Here is a 15,851-nt window from a genome sequence, read left to right as displayed (position 1 = left end):
TTTGTACTCCGATTCTTCTGTACTACTGCAAGGACTTTCTATGAAGATTATTCCAGCTATACACCAATTTTCAGCTCATTGCTCTAAGCGATTTGCCTGGTAGGCGTGAAAACTAATACTTTTTTATTCATAAAAATCGATCACGTAATTGTGACACAGGCTGGGTTTTGTGTCATATCTCCGTGGTCTTTATCTCGATTCCTTTCAAACCACCAAAAGGCACTCCTACGATGGTTACTCCATCTACATAGCAAATTTTCAACTCATTCCATGAAGCGGTTTACCCTGTAGGCGTGACAACAAATCGATCTTGTTTTACGCGAATAATCGGTCATAACTCCTGAACCAGTCATCGGATTTGTACCAAATTTGATGCTAGGATTCGCCTTTGGACTCCCTTTCTGTGTGCCAAATTTCAAGGCGATCGGAGTACGTGTTTGCTTGTTATAGCAATTTTTGCAAGTGTGCGAAAAGACGAAGAAAAAAAAAACGAAGAAAAAAAAACGAAACTTTGGCAGCTCGTATCTCGGAAATGGCTGGAGCGATTTCCTTCAAATTTGGAATGTAGACTCCCTTGGCTGGCGGGCAACTGCGTAGCAAATTTGGTTCCAATCAGATAAGTGATCACCGAGATACAAAGGTGTGAAAACGACGTTTTCGTTCTTCCTGTCAATATACTCACGGTGTGGCGCGCCGGCTTCTTGGGCCGCACGACACACTATCGTGTGTCTTGATATACAAACATCTATACTGCATGTGAAGAGGACTGTTCTATACTGCATGTGAAGAGGACTGTCATAAATTACCAGATTTGATACTCTGTTCACAAAACATAGCTTGTGTCTTAAATTTTAATCCAATAAAACTGAGTTCCGACAATAATACATCCTTCACTTACCACATCAACCATCCATGCACAACCGCAACTTTTACTTGAATCTTTTTTGAAAAATAAACTACTATAAATATTTATTCAGCATAGTTCATTTCTGTCACTGTGTGCATGGCAGAATATATGTGTGGTTCAGGATTGTTTGTATAGTACATACAATTATGATCTGAGCAACAGACACAAAGAAGATATGTGTAACTATCCACTGCATGAACTGATATTCAATAAATCATCTGTTTGAATGCATGACTATAGTGAAAGTATGCATTTATATTCCAATGGTTTAATAAGGTTTTCTTAATGCTATACATAATATACAAATCTACGTACATACAATTTGCATACAGTATACATAGCTATAATCCATTTAAATCAATACACATGTTTTACTTACTATTTTACTGTCACTTGAAGCATTACCTTTAAGAAAGAAGAGAAGCATAATAGCAGATGGATTATAAATATACACTGCACAATAAATACGTAGCTAATTCATAAACCATTACAGTGAAAAATCTAGTGTCATGGCAGCCTTACATAAAACTAGTAATTCCAAAAATTGCAATCTCTGTTTATAGTCAAAAATTACAATCTATGTTATGGTCAAAATGTGTCGAAAAGGTTTCTATGCTATTTAGAGTAGCAAGGTTGGTATGGGCAAGGGATACTCACATGTAAGTAGCCAAGCTTACATAGTCTGAGGGATCTAAATAACATAGAAACCTTATCAACAATTAGAAAAATTCCTTAATCAAAGTAGATTAAAAAAAGAAAGAGCATACATGCAGGAGAAAGGGCTGCTAGTATTGAGATTAGCTCTTTGAGGTTATAGCCACAACACCACTCTATGACAGTAGTGTAGTTGTCTAGCTATAGGCAATGTAGAAAAGAAGTTTTAAGACAAAGAATAAAACCAATACGCTGATAAATGAAATCAGGGCATTTGATAATACAGTATATGCCAACTGTGAACACAAAATGACCCGCACACCCCATAGCTTCTGCTGTAATTTTTCAACACAAGTTCAGTTTTGTGGCTAATATATACTGATATGCTTCAAACTTGAAGTGATTGGCCCAGTGGATTTTACTGTTGCTAGAAGAGTAAGTTGGGCCATTTTGACTCAACGTATAAACCCTTATCAACAACCATTGCATACCTAATTCTTTATGAAGACTTTCATTGCTTTGATATTTTAGTGTTACTTGCTCCACTTGATTTTGTGTTTGCTGCAATTCCATACGTAAATTGTAAATAGTAGCATTTTTGGCTTCTAAATCAGTAATGACTGTCTGCATGTTTTCTTCAGTATTATCCAGTCTTTCTTGTAGCGTTGTATTTTCATTTAGGATTGCAACTTTTTCAGAAACTTGAGACTGTAATGTTTCCTCTAATGCGGTTTTTTCCCTTTTAAGTGCATCGGCACTTTGTAAAGCATCCTCTTGTTGCATAGTCAGTGATGTCATGCTTTCTGTTAATGAGGTATTTTGTTCGTGTAATCTAGCGATTTCTACTGTTAAGTCTGTAATGGTAACATCTTTGGCTATTGAATCAGCCATAGCCTTTTGCATACCTTCGTCGGCACTTTCAAGTTGAACTTTTAACAATTCAGTTTCTTGTTTTATTGAATCTTTCTCAGCAGAAAGTTGTGATTGTAGTGTTGATATGTTTGCCTTCAGTGCTGTGATCTCCATTGTGAGTTCTTCATTGTTCCTCAGTACAATTTCTTGTTGTTTGAACCTTGTAGTAAGAACTTCTACATCTTGGGTTAAACTGACATTTTTCCCTTGTAATTCAACATTTTTGTCAGCAAACTCCACAGCTTGTAAATCAGCAATCTTCTTTTCTTCCTGTAATTCTACTTGCCTTAGCTGAGCATCTTCAAATTTTGCAGTAATTTCTTTTTGTCTTCTTCGTAATTCTTGTACTCGAGCTTCCAGCTGAGCAATTTCTCTTCTGGAATCTTCCAATGTTTCTTCTTGTTGTATTTCACAAATAGTCTTCAGATTGATAACTGTGTCATTTAGCTCAGAGTTCTTGTGCTCAAGTTCTTGAATACGCTGGGACTGTTCAAGCCTTTCTGCTTCACCTTGACCTGAGCTGAGTTCTTCCACCCAAGCTTCTATAGTGTTCACCTCACCGAGTCTTGAGCTAAGCTTCCTTACCTCTCTGATTAAAGCAGCCTATTAAAATACATACATAAGTGCATGTACGTAACTCTTGGCCACTAACACTGAGTGTTACTATAAGTACACCCAGGGGCAGTTCTAGAGAATTTGTTGTCTGGGGGCCAGGTCCATACTGAGGCATTGTAACTAAAGCTATGAATAAAAATCACCCTAACAGAATCAATGATTTCACATTCCTAGCTTATACAGAAACATTAATTTTGATGCTTTATTGAGTTGTTGCAGAGAATATGTATAACAGCTAAACCAATAACTATTTTAGAGGTGCTTAACAGTTTTCGAGGCGTAAGAGAAGCGACTTTGGATTATTTTGTGGGCAGAGAAGTAATTTTATGTAATTTGATCCCTAGAGGCTACTTAATAAACTATCTTTTTAGTAACAAAGTTGATTTTAGACTTAAACTTCATTGAAAGTTTTTAATTTTAAAAGCTGACTGGTTTCCAGAAACCTGTGAAACTCCTCTAGAACCGCACCTGAGTACACATATGTACATAGCACAAATCTTACTAGGGGAATAGGGCCTAAATGTAATTGGTACAGTCATTACAAAAAGTTGGGATTTTCCCACACAGCAATACCACCATCCATACATCTTGCTTCATAACTTTTTATTGCTTTGATCCCTACTTCATACGTATTTACACCTTCAAGTTATAGCATAGGAATAATTTACACATGTGACTGTTCTATTAGAATAGAATATCATAACATTAGAATATCTCGATCTTGCTGCTGATCTCTGGCAGACGCATCCCATGTGATAAATCAGTAAGAGGTGTGGTCAGTGTCACTGTGCCTTGTGTTTTTCCATGAAACCAATTGTTGTAAGTCAGCTAGATCATTAAGGGGAAAGGTTGCCGTGCTCTCGATGCTCTGTTATCTCTACTGTACCAAATACAACTCCTATCCCGATGTAAGTACATTATTTTGCAGCATATATGCAAATGCCTGTACAGAAAATGTCAATACAGTGGAAAATTAACACCTCAATATGCATGAAGAAGATGATGACTGGAGATAAAAGGACTTATTGTTGATTTTATGTTTCAAATTCCCCCACTTTTCTATATCTCACCACCTAATTTGGTGACATCATGCAAATCATTAATCAGATGTTTAATGATTGTATGGAAATTCTAAACTAACTTATATAGCTAGGCATAGAGGAAGCAAACTATATGGCCTGAAGATCCCACCTCAATGTCAGGGGAGGTGAATTTAACCCTTTCACTTTTCGTGATAGTGATACTATGGAAGATTGAAATACTCTAATAGAGTATTCACCTTACTCCAATAAAATAGTCAGGTGCAATATTGAGCTGCCCACAAACATTGATTTAGGCTAACTTTCCTGATCTGAAATATTACTGGCCTAAATACAAAGCACAAAGGACGACTGGCACTTGTCAGTACGCACATGCCACTTGTGGGTTTGTTATTATGGGCTAAAATGGTGGTTGTATATCAGTTAGGTAGTCCTTTGACTGTGGTTGGATGGGCAGGCAGGCAGGCTTGCAAGTAGAAATTTTGCACTTGACACTTCAAAAGATTTAAGTTAGAAATACTAAGACCCTTACGTAAAGGTGCCTTTTTTTCACATAAGGTGGTTTTTAGCAAAAGTGTTTTGGCAGGGATGCCCTCTAATTGAGTTGGGTTCCTAATAAACTGGTAGTGTATATGATAGTGCTTGTATAATTCAGCTTACTTCGTTAGTGACATTACTGGTGTTACTACTCGATGAAACACTTTCAGCCTCTAGCTTTTGCAGTTTACTTTTAAGTTGTTGTATTTGGCTGCTCAAAAATGCACTGGTGCGTTCCATGTTCTGTTTTGCCGCATCTCTTTCTTTTTCACTGCCACACAAACTATCCTTCAGCATTCCTATCTTCTCTTTAGCACTCATCACTGCTAGTTCACTGGAATGTTGCAAATCTACATTTGTGGTGTAAAGGTATAGACATGTACATGGTATAACCTTCATGCATGCATGTGTACAAGGGATTGCATGTATGCTAGGATCACTTGTCATTTTCAAACACCAAATTATTGAAGGTGTTATAATGATTTTTTTTGTTTTAGCTAAAATGATGCATGAGATTTGTTACTAAGCGACCAGGGACCACATACACATGTATTAAAAAAAACTGATTACCTTCTAATACTGTGGTATACACCTTGTGTTGTTCTTTGCTCTTATCTTTTTCTTCAATGAGACTGATTTGCAAAGATTCGATCTCCCTTTGTAGCTGACCTTTCATTTCTAGAGCACTATGTTGTACCACCTGCACATCACGTTCTCTTTGCTCTAGCTGCAACTGAAGATCATCCTTTTCTTTCTGAGTGGTTTGAATAATTTCCAACACAGATTTTGTATTGGTTTTCATGTCTTTTAATGCCACACTTAACTCAATACCAGTTGGACGACTACTAGCATTATTATTCAAACACTGACGTACCAATGGAAGAAGATGACTGTGAATGCCTAACAAATCAATGTGATGCTTTCGTCTCACTACTTCAGCCTCAGTATTTATATCACCTTTAACCTCAGGGTATTTCCCTGTTCCCATTTGTAGCATGATCACTCCAAAAGAAAATATGTCAGTTTTTGGAGATATCTGAGGAGGTTGCCGGCCTAAAACCTCTGGGGGCATATAGTTAAGTGTACCAAAGCCGGTCAATGACCCTGTTTGTAATTCAGGAGATTTTACATGCTTGGCCAATCCCAAATCACTAATCTTTGCAGCCAGATGAGTAGTGAGCAGTATGTTATTACTGGACAGATCTCTGTGTATGATGGGATCCTTGTGACCGTGAAGAAAGCTAAGGCCAACAGCTACATCATGTAAAATGCTGATTTGTGCATCCAATGGCAAAACACCATATTTATCAAGCAGTTTAGTGAGGTTAGTATCCAATAGTTCCATTACTATGGAAGGAATATTAGTGGTGGGATCAGATACAAACCCTATCAGCTGGACAATATTTGGATGGCGTGCTTGTCGGAGTAGTTCAATTTCTCTTCCGAGCTGTGTCCAAGTTTCAGCATTCTCATCTGGAAAGATGGCAGAATGAAACATCTTGACTACGCATGTCAATCCTTGCCATTCTGCTTTATACACTGTACCAAAAGAACCTTTTCCAAGCTCTTCATTCAGCTTTACATCAACTCCTTCTAGTATTTCATCTCCCTTTAGAAGACTTGAAACTATGCTGAAACCTATATAGAAAAAAATGCCATACTACTTTACTATATGTGACCATTGCAGCAAAAACTCAACTTGAGCATGCGTTTGAGAAAAACGAAATTTCTTAAAAATCACAAAATTGCACATGCTACAAAGAAAAAACACACAAGTTTTTATCAGGCCATTACTTAGAGAAGGAAGACTCAAATCAATTAAAACTAAACACCATCTTATTTGCCTGCTAATGGAGAATTCGAAAATCTTTGTTTTGTTTCTGTAACCCCAATAGTATGCATGTCACATACGTTTGTTTACTATGCAGTAAACGTAAACAAGATTGCTGTCATTTCTTCAACTAAACCATCTTCATACCCATATGTGTAAGTGACTACAGGGTTAACACTATACCTTGGTTGATTTACTAATCCATGGTGAACATTTTAAGCCAAATTATAATGTTATAGACTAATGCAGACGGAAGTTATGGCTGCGAATGTTAGTTGCAGACTAATGCAGACGGAAGTTGCTGTACAAATCAATTTCCTTGCTCTTATTACTGTCTAGTACTATAATTCCAAAACTGCTCACCACAAAACTGAAACTTTGGTGATCCATTCCTTGGACATTGCAGATAATGCTGAAAAAAAATTAAAGTTGTGTGAACAAGTTGGGATTTGCTGAGACAGTCACATCAAGCATGTGTGGGATTAATAATCTGTGCATCAAGACACACAGTAGTGTGTCATGCTGCCAAGAAAGCCAGCACGCCACACCGTGAGTGTATTTACAGGAAGAAACAAAACACAATTTTCATGCATATGTAGCTCCATGCTCCCTTCTTGAATTGGAATCATTTTTATACTGAAAATACCCTCAACCTTCAGCACCCCACATACCACAATTGTGAAATATGAACTTCAAAATTTGGCTTAATTTCTTCATTTTTTCTTCATTTAAGGGACTCAGGGGGCTTAGATTATTCTTTTTGCACACTTTACAAAAGCCATTATAAAACAAGTACAAAAGAAATTTGGAATTTCAACTAGAGTAGGGACCATAGCACATTGATAAAAAGTACTGAAACAAGCTGGAGTAGTGCATGATATTAAATCGCAGTAAAACAATAAGTTATAGTTATATCCCGGTACAAGGGTGATATCATTGTTATTACACGAGTCCGAGGCGGAGCCGAGGACGAGTGTAATAACAATGATATCATCCGAGTATACGGGATATAACTGTTTTATATCCCAGTGTGCGGGAGTGCGCAGAAGTTTACGGATAGTAAATTAAGTTCCTGTTTGAGTTCCTGTCACTGTGCTCAAGATTTCGTCCGAATTGTGTGGAGATTCTACTTCGTAGCTACAAGAGAGACCTTACATACTGCCTACAAACTGTAGCGAAGGGCGGTGTTATGAAGCAGCGGTTCCAGGTACGATTCGCCTTCGTCAGAAATTGGTATGGCGGTGTCGCGTGGTGTGCAAGAGAAAAATAAAGACCAACAAGTGGCTACCATAGTCCAAGATAGAACGATGAAGCTAGAGGAAGTTAGTTCTTCACCATAGTGACCGTTGGGAGTGATTGCTGGAGCGAAAATCGTCACGGACTATTCTTGACATTTGTTAAACTAGCTATCACGGTATTGGTAACTTGTAGTGTTATTGTGTAAAGGATTAACAGTTTTCTTGTAAGATTTAGGTAGTTTTAAGTAATGTATTGGTGTGTTTTGTATCAATATTTCCTTATTTGGCTCTTTGTTCCATTGGTAAACAATGCCATTCGCGGTTATTATGATGTCACGAAAGAGACTGAGTGGCTCTGCAACAGGGTGATAAGTTAGTTATCACTGGGTGATAACTAATATATCGTACAGTAGCAGCGCCGCTCTGTCTAGCTGTATGGTAGTTATAACCCAGCGGCACTTTGATACTCCCACGCACTGGGGTTTAAGAAGTGTTATATCCCGACTGTGCTCAAGATACCATACACAGTAGGGATATATCACTTCTCATTGTTTTACTGTGATTTGATATCATGCACTACTCCAGCTTGTTTCAGTACTTTTTATCGATGGTCCCTACTCTAGTTGAAAATTCCAAAATTTTTTGTGTACTTGTTTGTTAACTTTTTTTGGTAAAAATTATTGACTGGTGAACCCACGCATAACACATCAAAAGAAAGAAATGGCGCTGCACTCCCCAGCTATCAATTATCATCTGAAAAGCGAAGTATCCATTATGCTTATGCTTCATTGTCAACTATGTTCAACCCGTTATACAGCATTACGAATCAAGAACTGTTCAAAAAGCACCTCTGGAATCAAACTAGCTACTATGAAAAATATGGATGATTTCCATTATGAAGGGAAGCCATCACGTGCTACCGCCAAATTGACACTTTCCGCTGTCAGAAAAGATTACAAAGGAGGACACTGGTAAGTCTATGAAGAATGCATTATACGTATTGTGGTATGCCAAAAGGCACCTCTTGGGCCGAAGCGACCTCGAACAGTGAAAAAATCAAGCCCGTAGCCTTAGCCATTATAATTGTCTGAAGGCATCAATCTATTTAATTTTTTTTATTTAATAATGCTTTACAGCACAAGTGCTGAAGGTCTGTAGGACACCTGGTCCTACAGCCTGCTCAAAGACTTTAGCTACTTAAGATGTGTTTGAAAAGTTGGAGAAAGGAGAAAAAATCCATGACTGGACCTAGGTAGCCTTGAACCTGCAGCCATCCGATTTACGCTCAAATGCTTACAGGAGTCTACCAGGTGGTCAGGATGTTTTCTCCTTGTCATTTTCATGTAATTATATCCATAGGAATTCTAGAGAGTAACTCATTTTCTCTAAGTACCCCAAGTTGGACACTAGTTTATTTATTTAATAATGCTTTACAGCACAAGTGCTGAAGGTCTGTAGGACACCTGAATCAGTCAGTTACTCAGTCAGTTACTCAAGTAGAAATTCCGTTTAATAATTTTTTTATAAAAAAATTCATAGCAACTTGTTGAGAGCATTTTAAGTCGATCTGAAGGCTTGTTTGGGCTTAGTTTTATCTAACCAATACTGCTTCATCGTCGTCAGGGAAAAGTGAGGCTGGTGATGTTTTTCATGGGCCATGCCCACTTCTTTTTGGTCCCTACTATACAGTACTATCGTACTGTATGATGCAAACGCCTAGCTTGATTTTCTTGAGTTTTGGTACACTTTAAGAGTGTATTGCAGCACAATCACATACTAAGTTTGGTGTAAATCTGATTAACAGTCACAGAGATATGGAAGATTATTTGCATTAAAAAAAGGCTGACTTGTCATGCCTACAGGGTAAACCACTTATGGGAATAACTTGAAAATCAGTATGTGTATAGGTTAACCATCATAGCTCAAACCTTTAAAAGAAATCACATTGATAGCTGTAGAGTTACAAGGTAAAAACCAAACAACTGTAAATCGCGAGGTCAAAATACTCTAATAGAACAATCACTGCGGGTAAAAAAAGGTGCATGAAAAATGTCAGGGGGAAAAGCTTACCAGCATTCCTCCATACTGAGCACCCAAATCTTTAACCACTGAGCCAGTGCTATCACAGCTGTTCCTCTCTACTTTATAACTGCTAACAATAGTAAAAGTTCATAAATTCATAGATCTACCAATGGAAAATCTAGATTGTTCTAGAACATTCTATGTGTGTTCTATTAGAAATCCTTGAAAACAATGTGCCTTCTATTAGAGAATTACAAAAGTAATCAATAAGCTCTGCAATACAACACCATTGTAACTTCTCTAGTATTCCATTGAATCAAAGCCAATATTACAGCCATTTTGGTACAGATCGGCAGGGTAGTACACTACTATTAAGACCTACTCGCGACAATCGCCATCATCATAATAAGTGCTATGCTAGTAAAACTTGTGACAACAGGCTGGAAAAATTGTATTCTAGCATAAAAGGCGCAGGATTTGTTTTGTTAAAAATCAAGATACTCTAATAGAACAGTCACTGCAAAATTCTAGTACACAAATAGCACAATTATGTATACTTAACTTGAAGGAATTTACTTTGTTATAAAACACTTATAAATACAGGCACTATAATATAACCATGAACAAGCAAGCACAAAATTATAGAGCAAATATTAACATAGATCCTTTGGCTTTGGTATCAGATCAGTAGGTATTATTTTTTCTGTGTTGGTAGAGCACTAGGTGTAGGTTAGAGACCTAGCATGAGGATCTTCGTGGGTTTTTAAAATCCACGAAGATCCGAGGGCGTAGTCTCTGACTGACTTAGAAAATGTATCAGCATTATTTTTATATGGGCATATAGGTGGAGTCATTATGGGATTGGGTCATATGTTGTACTGACATCGTCACACCGGCAATGTAATAATCATGGAAGACTGAACGTGCTTTTGTCAAAGTGCTGAAAAAAAATCAAAGTTCGCATTGCTTCCTTTCACAAGTTCACAAGCCGTAGACTTGGATCCAACACAGCTGGAACGGCAATGATCAATAAGGTCGCTCAAGTTAGCGGTAGCCAGTGCTCACAGCAGTATAAAGAACACGTGTGTCAAAAAGCAGCTTGTGTGGATTTATACGATGGGAACGAGTTGTGCCTTCAGTGGCACCACAGTAGTACGAAGAACAGCCGACACGGTTTCGAATATGGACCCTACCCACATTACACGTAGCAAAAAATAACGATTCTACAAGGAAGCTTACCCATTTAGGTCTTTAGTAAAGTCCATCCATTGTTCAGAAGACAAAAACAGCCTTAAAACACTCTAGAAACAGATGGGCACTAAACAGAATTTTCCGTGATATTTCTGGACTTCTCCATTCATCGTAACAAACGTACGTACAACGTTAGATTCCATAATCGAATTGTTGTACGCATGCCTATAAAATGAATAGAGTGGTTAACAGTGTTGGGAGTAACGCGCGTCACGTAAAATTATTACTTTCATGGTAACTAAGTAATATAACGAAATACGCTAGAAAAATGGGTAATATAACTCAATTTACTTTACTTACAAATGTAACGCGTTACCTAAGTACTATAGTTACTGTAACGAGTCTAATATTACATATTATTATTACTACAAGTAACGAAGTTACTACTCTCGTTAGTTAACCTCTGAGTAACACCTAGCCAAAACGAAGTAACGAAGCTACTGAATGAAGCTTATTCACCAGTTTCTTACTTATAGCCAAGATTTGCCCAACAACGCAATCATGTCATGTGATAAAGTGGTAGTTTCACGCGTGACAGTTTAAGGCTGTGGACACAAAGTAATATAATATGTAATATTATTATTGTTACTTTATTTTATGGGTAATATGTAACTGTAACTAAATAGTTCAGTTGCAAGTAATATGTAATATGTAACTAGTTACTTTTACAAAGTAACTTGCCCAACACTGGTGGTTAACCACACGTTGGCCTGGGTGACTGGTCGCCCATTGCAGGCCATCAGCCCTGAATATGCTTGGAGGGAGCATTGCAAATCAATGATCGAAAGTGAGATTTGTGATGGCTTGAGGTCTTTCTGCTAGCAGGTCTCTAACCATTTTAAGAACCTGCCAGCAGGTCTCTTATTGGATTTTAAAGACCTCATTATCCTCCAAAGATCAAAGCATATTATGCATACCATTTTCTAATTAACAATTTTGTCTTATATCATCATCATTGTATCTGTAGGTAAGAAGAACAATGATTTGTGTAAAAACAAACCTCAAAGCCAGTTTATGGTTAACTTTGTGGTATATATTTAAAATACAAAGACTTGAAGTAAAAACAGCCAAGCTGTATTAAAAAGGGTGAGGCCTTCAAAAATGTGCATTATTAAAATTTATTATCATCAACATCATTGTAGCCACCACCTCAACTTTTTCACCCAGGCTTTTTGAAGGCCACACCCTTTTTATACAGCTTTGCTGTTTTGCATCGATATATTATACCAAGCATAATGACTGAATGTATGGAAACTTTTTCATAAATATTACGGTGAGATGATAGCCATCTAAACACCAGAAACCAAATTATTTCATAAACAGTTTAAACTATATCTGTTACATAGGCACCAACCAAAACGACCACCTTTTAGTATATAGTTGAATGTTCTTGTAGAGTGTCATAAATAAATACCTTTTACCCTGATGGCGTGTGTATAAGACAAGTAATGGATTAGCCGTTCATGGAGGAATGTAATGGTGCAAGTCACAACTCTATAAAACATAATTTACATAATATTATGAGCAGTGCTGGTATTCTCTGATTTATTAGCACTATGTGAAGAAACAGGGTGCTTTCACAAGACTAACACTTATACATTTTGTACAGACAGTTCCATTCTTACATGATAAACCAAAAGAGTTGGGAGTAATGTGTTACAAATTACATAATATTTTTAATTTTGCAGTAAAAAGTAATATACCAGAGTAACAGTATTATATGGAGATTACTTCTGGAAATTGTAACGGATTATTTTTTAATTACGCATTGTATCCAGCATGTGATTGGTTTAATTTTGTGCTCTGACAGCACTGGAAACAGAATTGTAGGCATGAACAAAGAGTGATAGTGTATGGGGAGTGGCCTTGAGGCTGCAACAACAAAAATGTTTTCGTGGCTGAACTGCACCAGAGAAACGTGTGTCTCAGCTTGCTCATGTAACTTACAGTTGTAGGCTGGAAGCTTATATTTAGAAGGTTGGATGTACTTTCTAGCTAGTAACGGGCAAATATAATAAGTAAGATTAGCTTAGAGCTGAGCGATAGTACAACTATCATAATCACGATTTGATAGTAACTTTTATATCACAATAACAATAGTATCATGATAGATACTAGCAGTTATTAAAGACACTCAACTTCACGTATACAAACACTTGAATACTCCAATTATGCACACACCACACATCTGCTTTTCTAACACTCCACTAAAAATTGTTATCTGTCAATATTACAGTTGTCATCTTTGTTGTCCATGCTCAAGCCACTGGTCTTTTACAGTTTTCTGAACTTCAACATTATCAAATTTGCTTTTGCTATCCATATTTTTGACCAAGCACAGATATGGATAAGTAATCGTGATAGCACGATAGTATACTATTAATATCACGATTGTTACTAGCTATCACAATATTCGATTAATTGCCACTACCGCTCAGCTCTAGATTAGCTATATACTGCCCTCAATGTAATTTGCTGCTTATGTTCATAACTGAATATTTATATTGTAATGAGTTACATATTTTTGGAGTAATGACCCAAACTCTGTAACACACTGTACCTAGTGTAAGTTACAAATTATCAGCACACATCAATTATCAGCAAAAAATGGCACCATGATATTCAGGATTTTACAGCAGTTTCCAAAGTTAGCATCACCTAGCTAATTCGCCTCGTGTACAACCTCTTGTGCTGAAACACTTGGATATAATCTTCACAGGGTATGTTAAGCCACTAAATATGTTTCGTATTTATGTCTACCTCTATTTGTTTGTATTATAGGCAATGTCAAAAACTGCTCGCAGAAGGAAACATTGCTTTTGCCATTTCCCTATCCTCACCTCATAAAGTGATTAGAAAACAGCAAACTACAGACTCATTCCCAGATGGAGGCATTGATGTATAAGCTGTTAAGTGTAAAAGAGCTGTTGTTTAATGTGGAATACTGATGATGCCAACACTACAGGACAGAAAACAATGGACCTGCCCACCAGTATGGAATGAATAGCCCATAGAGCTAACCCTGGTTCTAAATCATTTAAACCAAGCTGAAAAAGAGGACCAGATCTCTGTAAATTAAAGTATGCGGAAGTTATGGTGCTGTGTTTATTAGACGGTGTCATTTTCACGTATATTTTACGGATTTTTATAGTGTACGGTAAAAGTTGACAAATGTTTTGATTTAAATAAGCATTCTGAGCCAAGTGAAATCATTATTTCCTAGTAGTGGTGGGTTTCATATAAAGGCACAACATCATAAATGCTGCAGTATATGCATAGTCTGAGTTCAAAGTTGAAGTTTAAGGGATCTAGGAGTTGGTCTTTGTTCTTAATGATGGATGTTCTATTAGAGTAGTTGTTATAGTATTTCAATGCTTAGCAGTTTTACCCCTCTTGTTGATCCCTAGAAGAGATTAGCTCTTCTCACTCTAGATCTTTCCATGTTTTCATTTCCCATGTATGCTTTAGATGCAACTGCATGTACATGTACTGTAGCTTCTACTATCTTTCTAGCTATAGTACATAATAAAATATTTGATGAGGCCCCCATGCACCCCCTATAAATCCGCCCTTGGGTTAGGCAACAATATTGTGCCAATTTCCTGTGTAAATCCCTGAGGCAATATATTGATAGGTGCATTACAACTAGGACTGAAGAATCAAGTTTTATAATTGCTATCTGAAAATCCATCAGCCCCAGCCAGTGGCTGTTGTATAGTATGATAGACTATTAAACATTACACAAATTCTCTTTGAAGCACCTCAATCTTGCCTGCACTAATAATGTATAGTGTTACACCAGAGCAGCCAAGCCCACAAGAGATCCATCAACCAATGAACCAGTAGAATGGCTCCTGAACAATTAAAGAGCATTGATCAGCAAGACCATCACTTAATAGTAGCACGTAACAATAATTGCAATGAGTGGCAATACCGAGGGGTCGCCAGCCGCCCACGTAAACTTCTAAATTGTGTACAAGAGTCCCAATATTTAAGTATTTCAAAACGTATTTCTGTACTATTTCAATAAATATTTCATGGATTTATAATTGGATTTCTCAGATAGTGTACGAGAGTCCCAATACGTTGGCTACCCCTTGGGCAATACCATGTGCACAGCAGTTTGTTGTGGTGTGAATTTATGTTTGTCCGTGTTCACCTATATTGCCACGTGCAAACACTAGCATGAACCATAGATTGCAGCTTGCTTGAACACTAGGTTTGCCTGCTTCTAGATCTCCTCAGCTACCCTCTCTGTCTCATCATATGCACACCATCTGTATTATATATAAAGGATCTATGGTATTACTGTAGACAAAGCATTCTTCATGCTTCAGTTACATGTTTCTGACTCCCTGCACTCACAGGCTTTAAGCCTTCTCACAGGTCCCTAGTGGGATAGCATTCACAGAGAAAAAAATTAGCTCAGTGGCGTAATTGTACGGTGTAATATGTGCATTTCACTTTCAATATGCATGTGGGTGGGCCGGGCAGGATACTGCGCGCTGTCACATGAGTTACCTCGTCTAATACTATTTGGTATATCCATACATGCAATAAAACACCTCGGGGCCAGTAAAACAACTGTTATCTCTGCATAGCGCATGCATGAGCTGATCCATAGATTCAAAACCTATCACGGCAGCGGCTACGCTCACTAGTCGTGACAACGACAGCAACATTTAACGTTTGTGTGTTGCACAAATAATACATACCTTCCACGTTAGACATCCTAGCCGTAGTCTCCAGTAAAACTATGATTAAAGTACCGAGATCTGATGATGCTGTCGAATTCGTATTTTTAATTACGAATTACATATTTCATGCATAATTATGAATCAACC

The 15,851-nt window shown here is 37.4% G+C and overlaps 1 protein-coding gene and 1 long non-coding RNA gene across 2 annotated transcripts; one reads left to right on the top strand and one right to left on the bottom strand.

Moving 5' to 3' along the window:
* Window positions 1-1,082: 1,082 nt before the first annotated feature.
* On the bottom strand, window positions 1,083-15,817 carry LOC136257694 (probable serine/threonine-protein kinase kinX). Its single transcript, XM_066050985.1, has 5 exons — window positions 15,723-15,817; window positions 5,236-6,303; window positions 4,789-5,015; window positions 2,053-3,076; window positions 1,083-1,312 (listed from the first exon to the last, which is right to left on the bottom strand). The coding sequence occupies exons 1-5, from the start codon at window positions 15,736-15,738 to the stop codon at window positions 1,260-1,262; spliced, it is 2,388 nt and encodes a 795-aa protein (XP_065907057.1). The 5' UTR covers window positions 15,739-15,817; the 3' UTR covers window positions 1,083-1,259.
* LOC136257572 (uncharacterized) lies at window positions 13,524-14,089 on the top strand. Its single transcript, XR_010702078.1, has 3 exons — window positions 13,524-13,727; window positions 13,789-13,922; window positions 13,973-14,089. It is a non-coding gene; the product is annotated as an uncharacterized lncRNA (long non-coding RNA).
* Window positions 15,818-15,851: the final 34 nt, after the last annotated feature.

This window comes from Dysidea avara, chromosome 6, assembly GCF_963678975.1.
Source record: "Dysidea avara chromosome 6, odDysAvar1.4, whole genome shotgun sequence".
Lineage (NCBI taxonomy): Eukaryota > Metazoa > Porifera > Demospongiae > Dictyoceratida > Dysideidae > Dysidea > Dysidea avara.
This window is presented reverse-complemented; position numbering and strand designations above follow the sequence as displayed.

Excerpts from the sequence above, each read along its gene's own strand:
- LOC136257694 (XM_066050985.1), bottom strand. Across the intron at positions 3,077-4,788 it reads CCAGTAATGTCACTAACGAA|GCTGCTTTAATCAGAGAGGT; the intron begins GTAAGCTGAATT and ends GTATTTTAATAG. Across the intron at positions 1,313-2,052 it reads AAGTCTTCATAAAGAATTAG|GTAATGCTTCAAGTGACAGT; the intron begins GTATGCAATGGT and ends TCTTTCTTAAAG.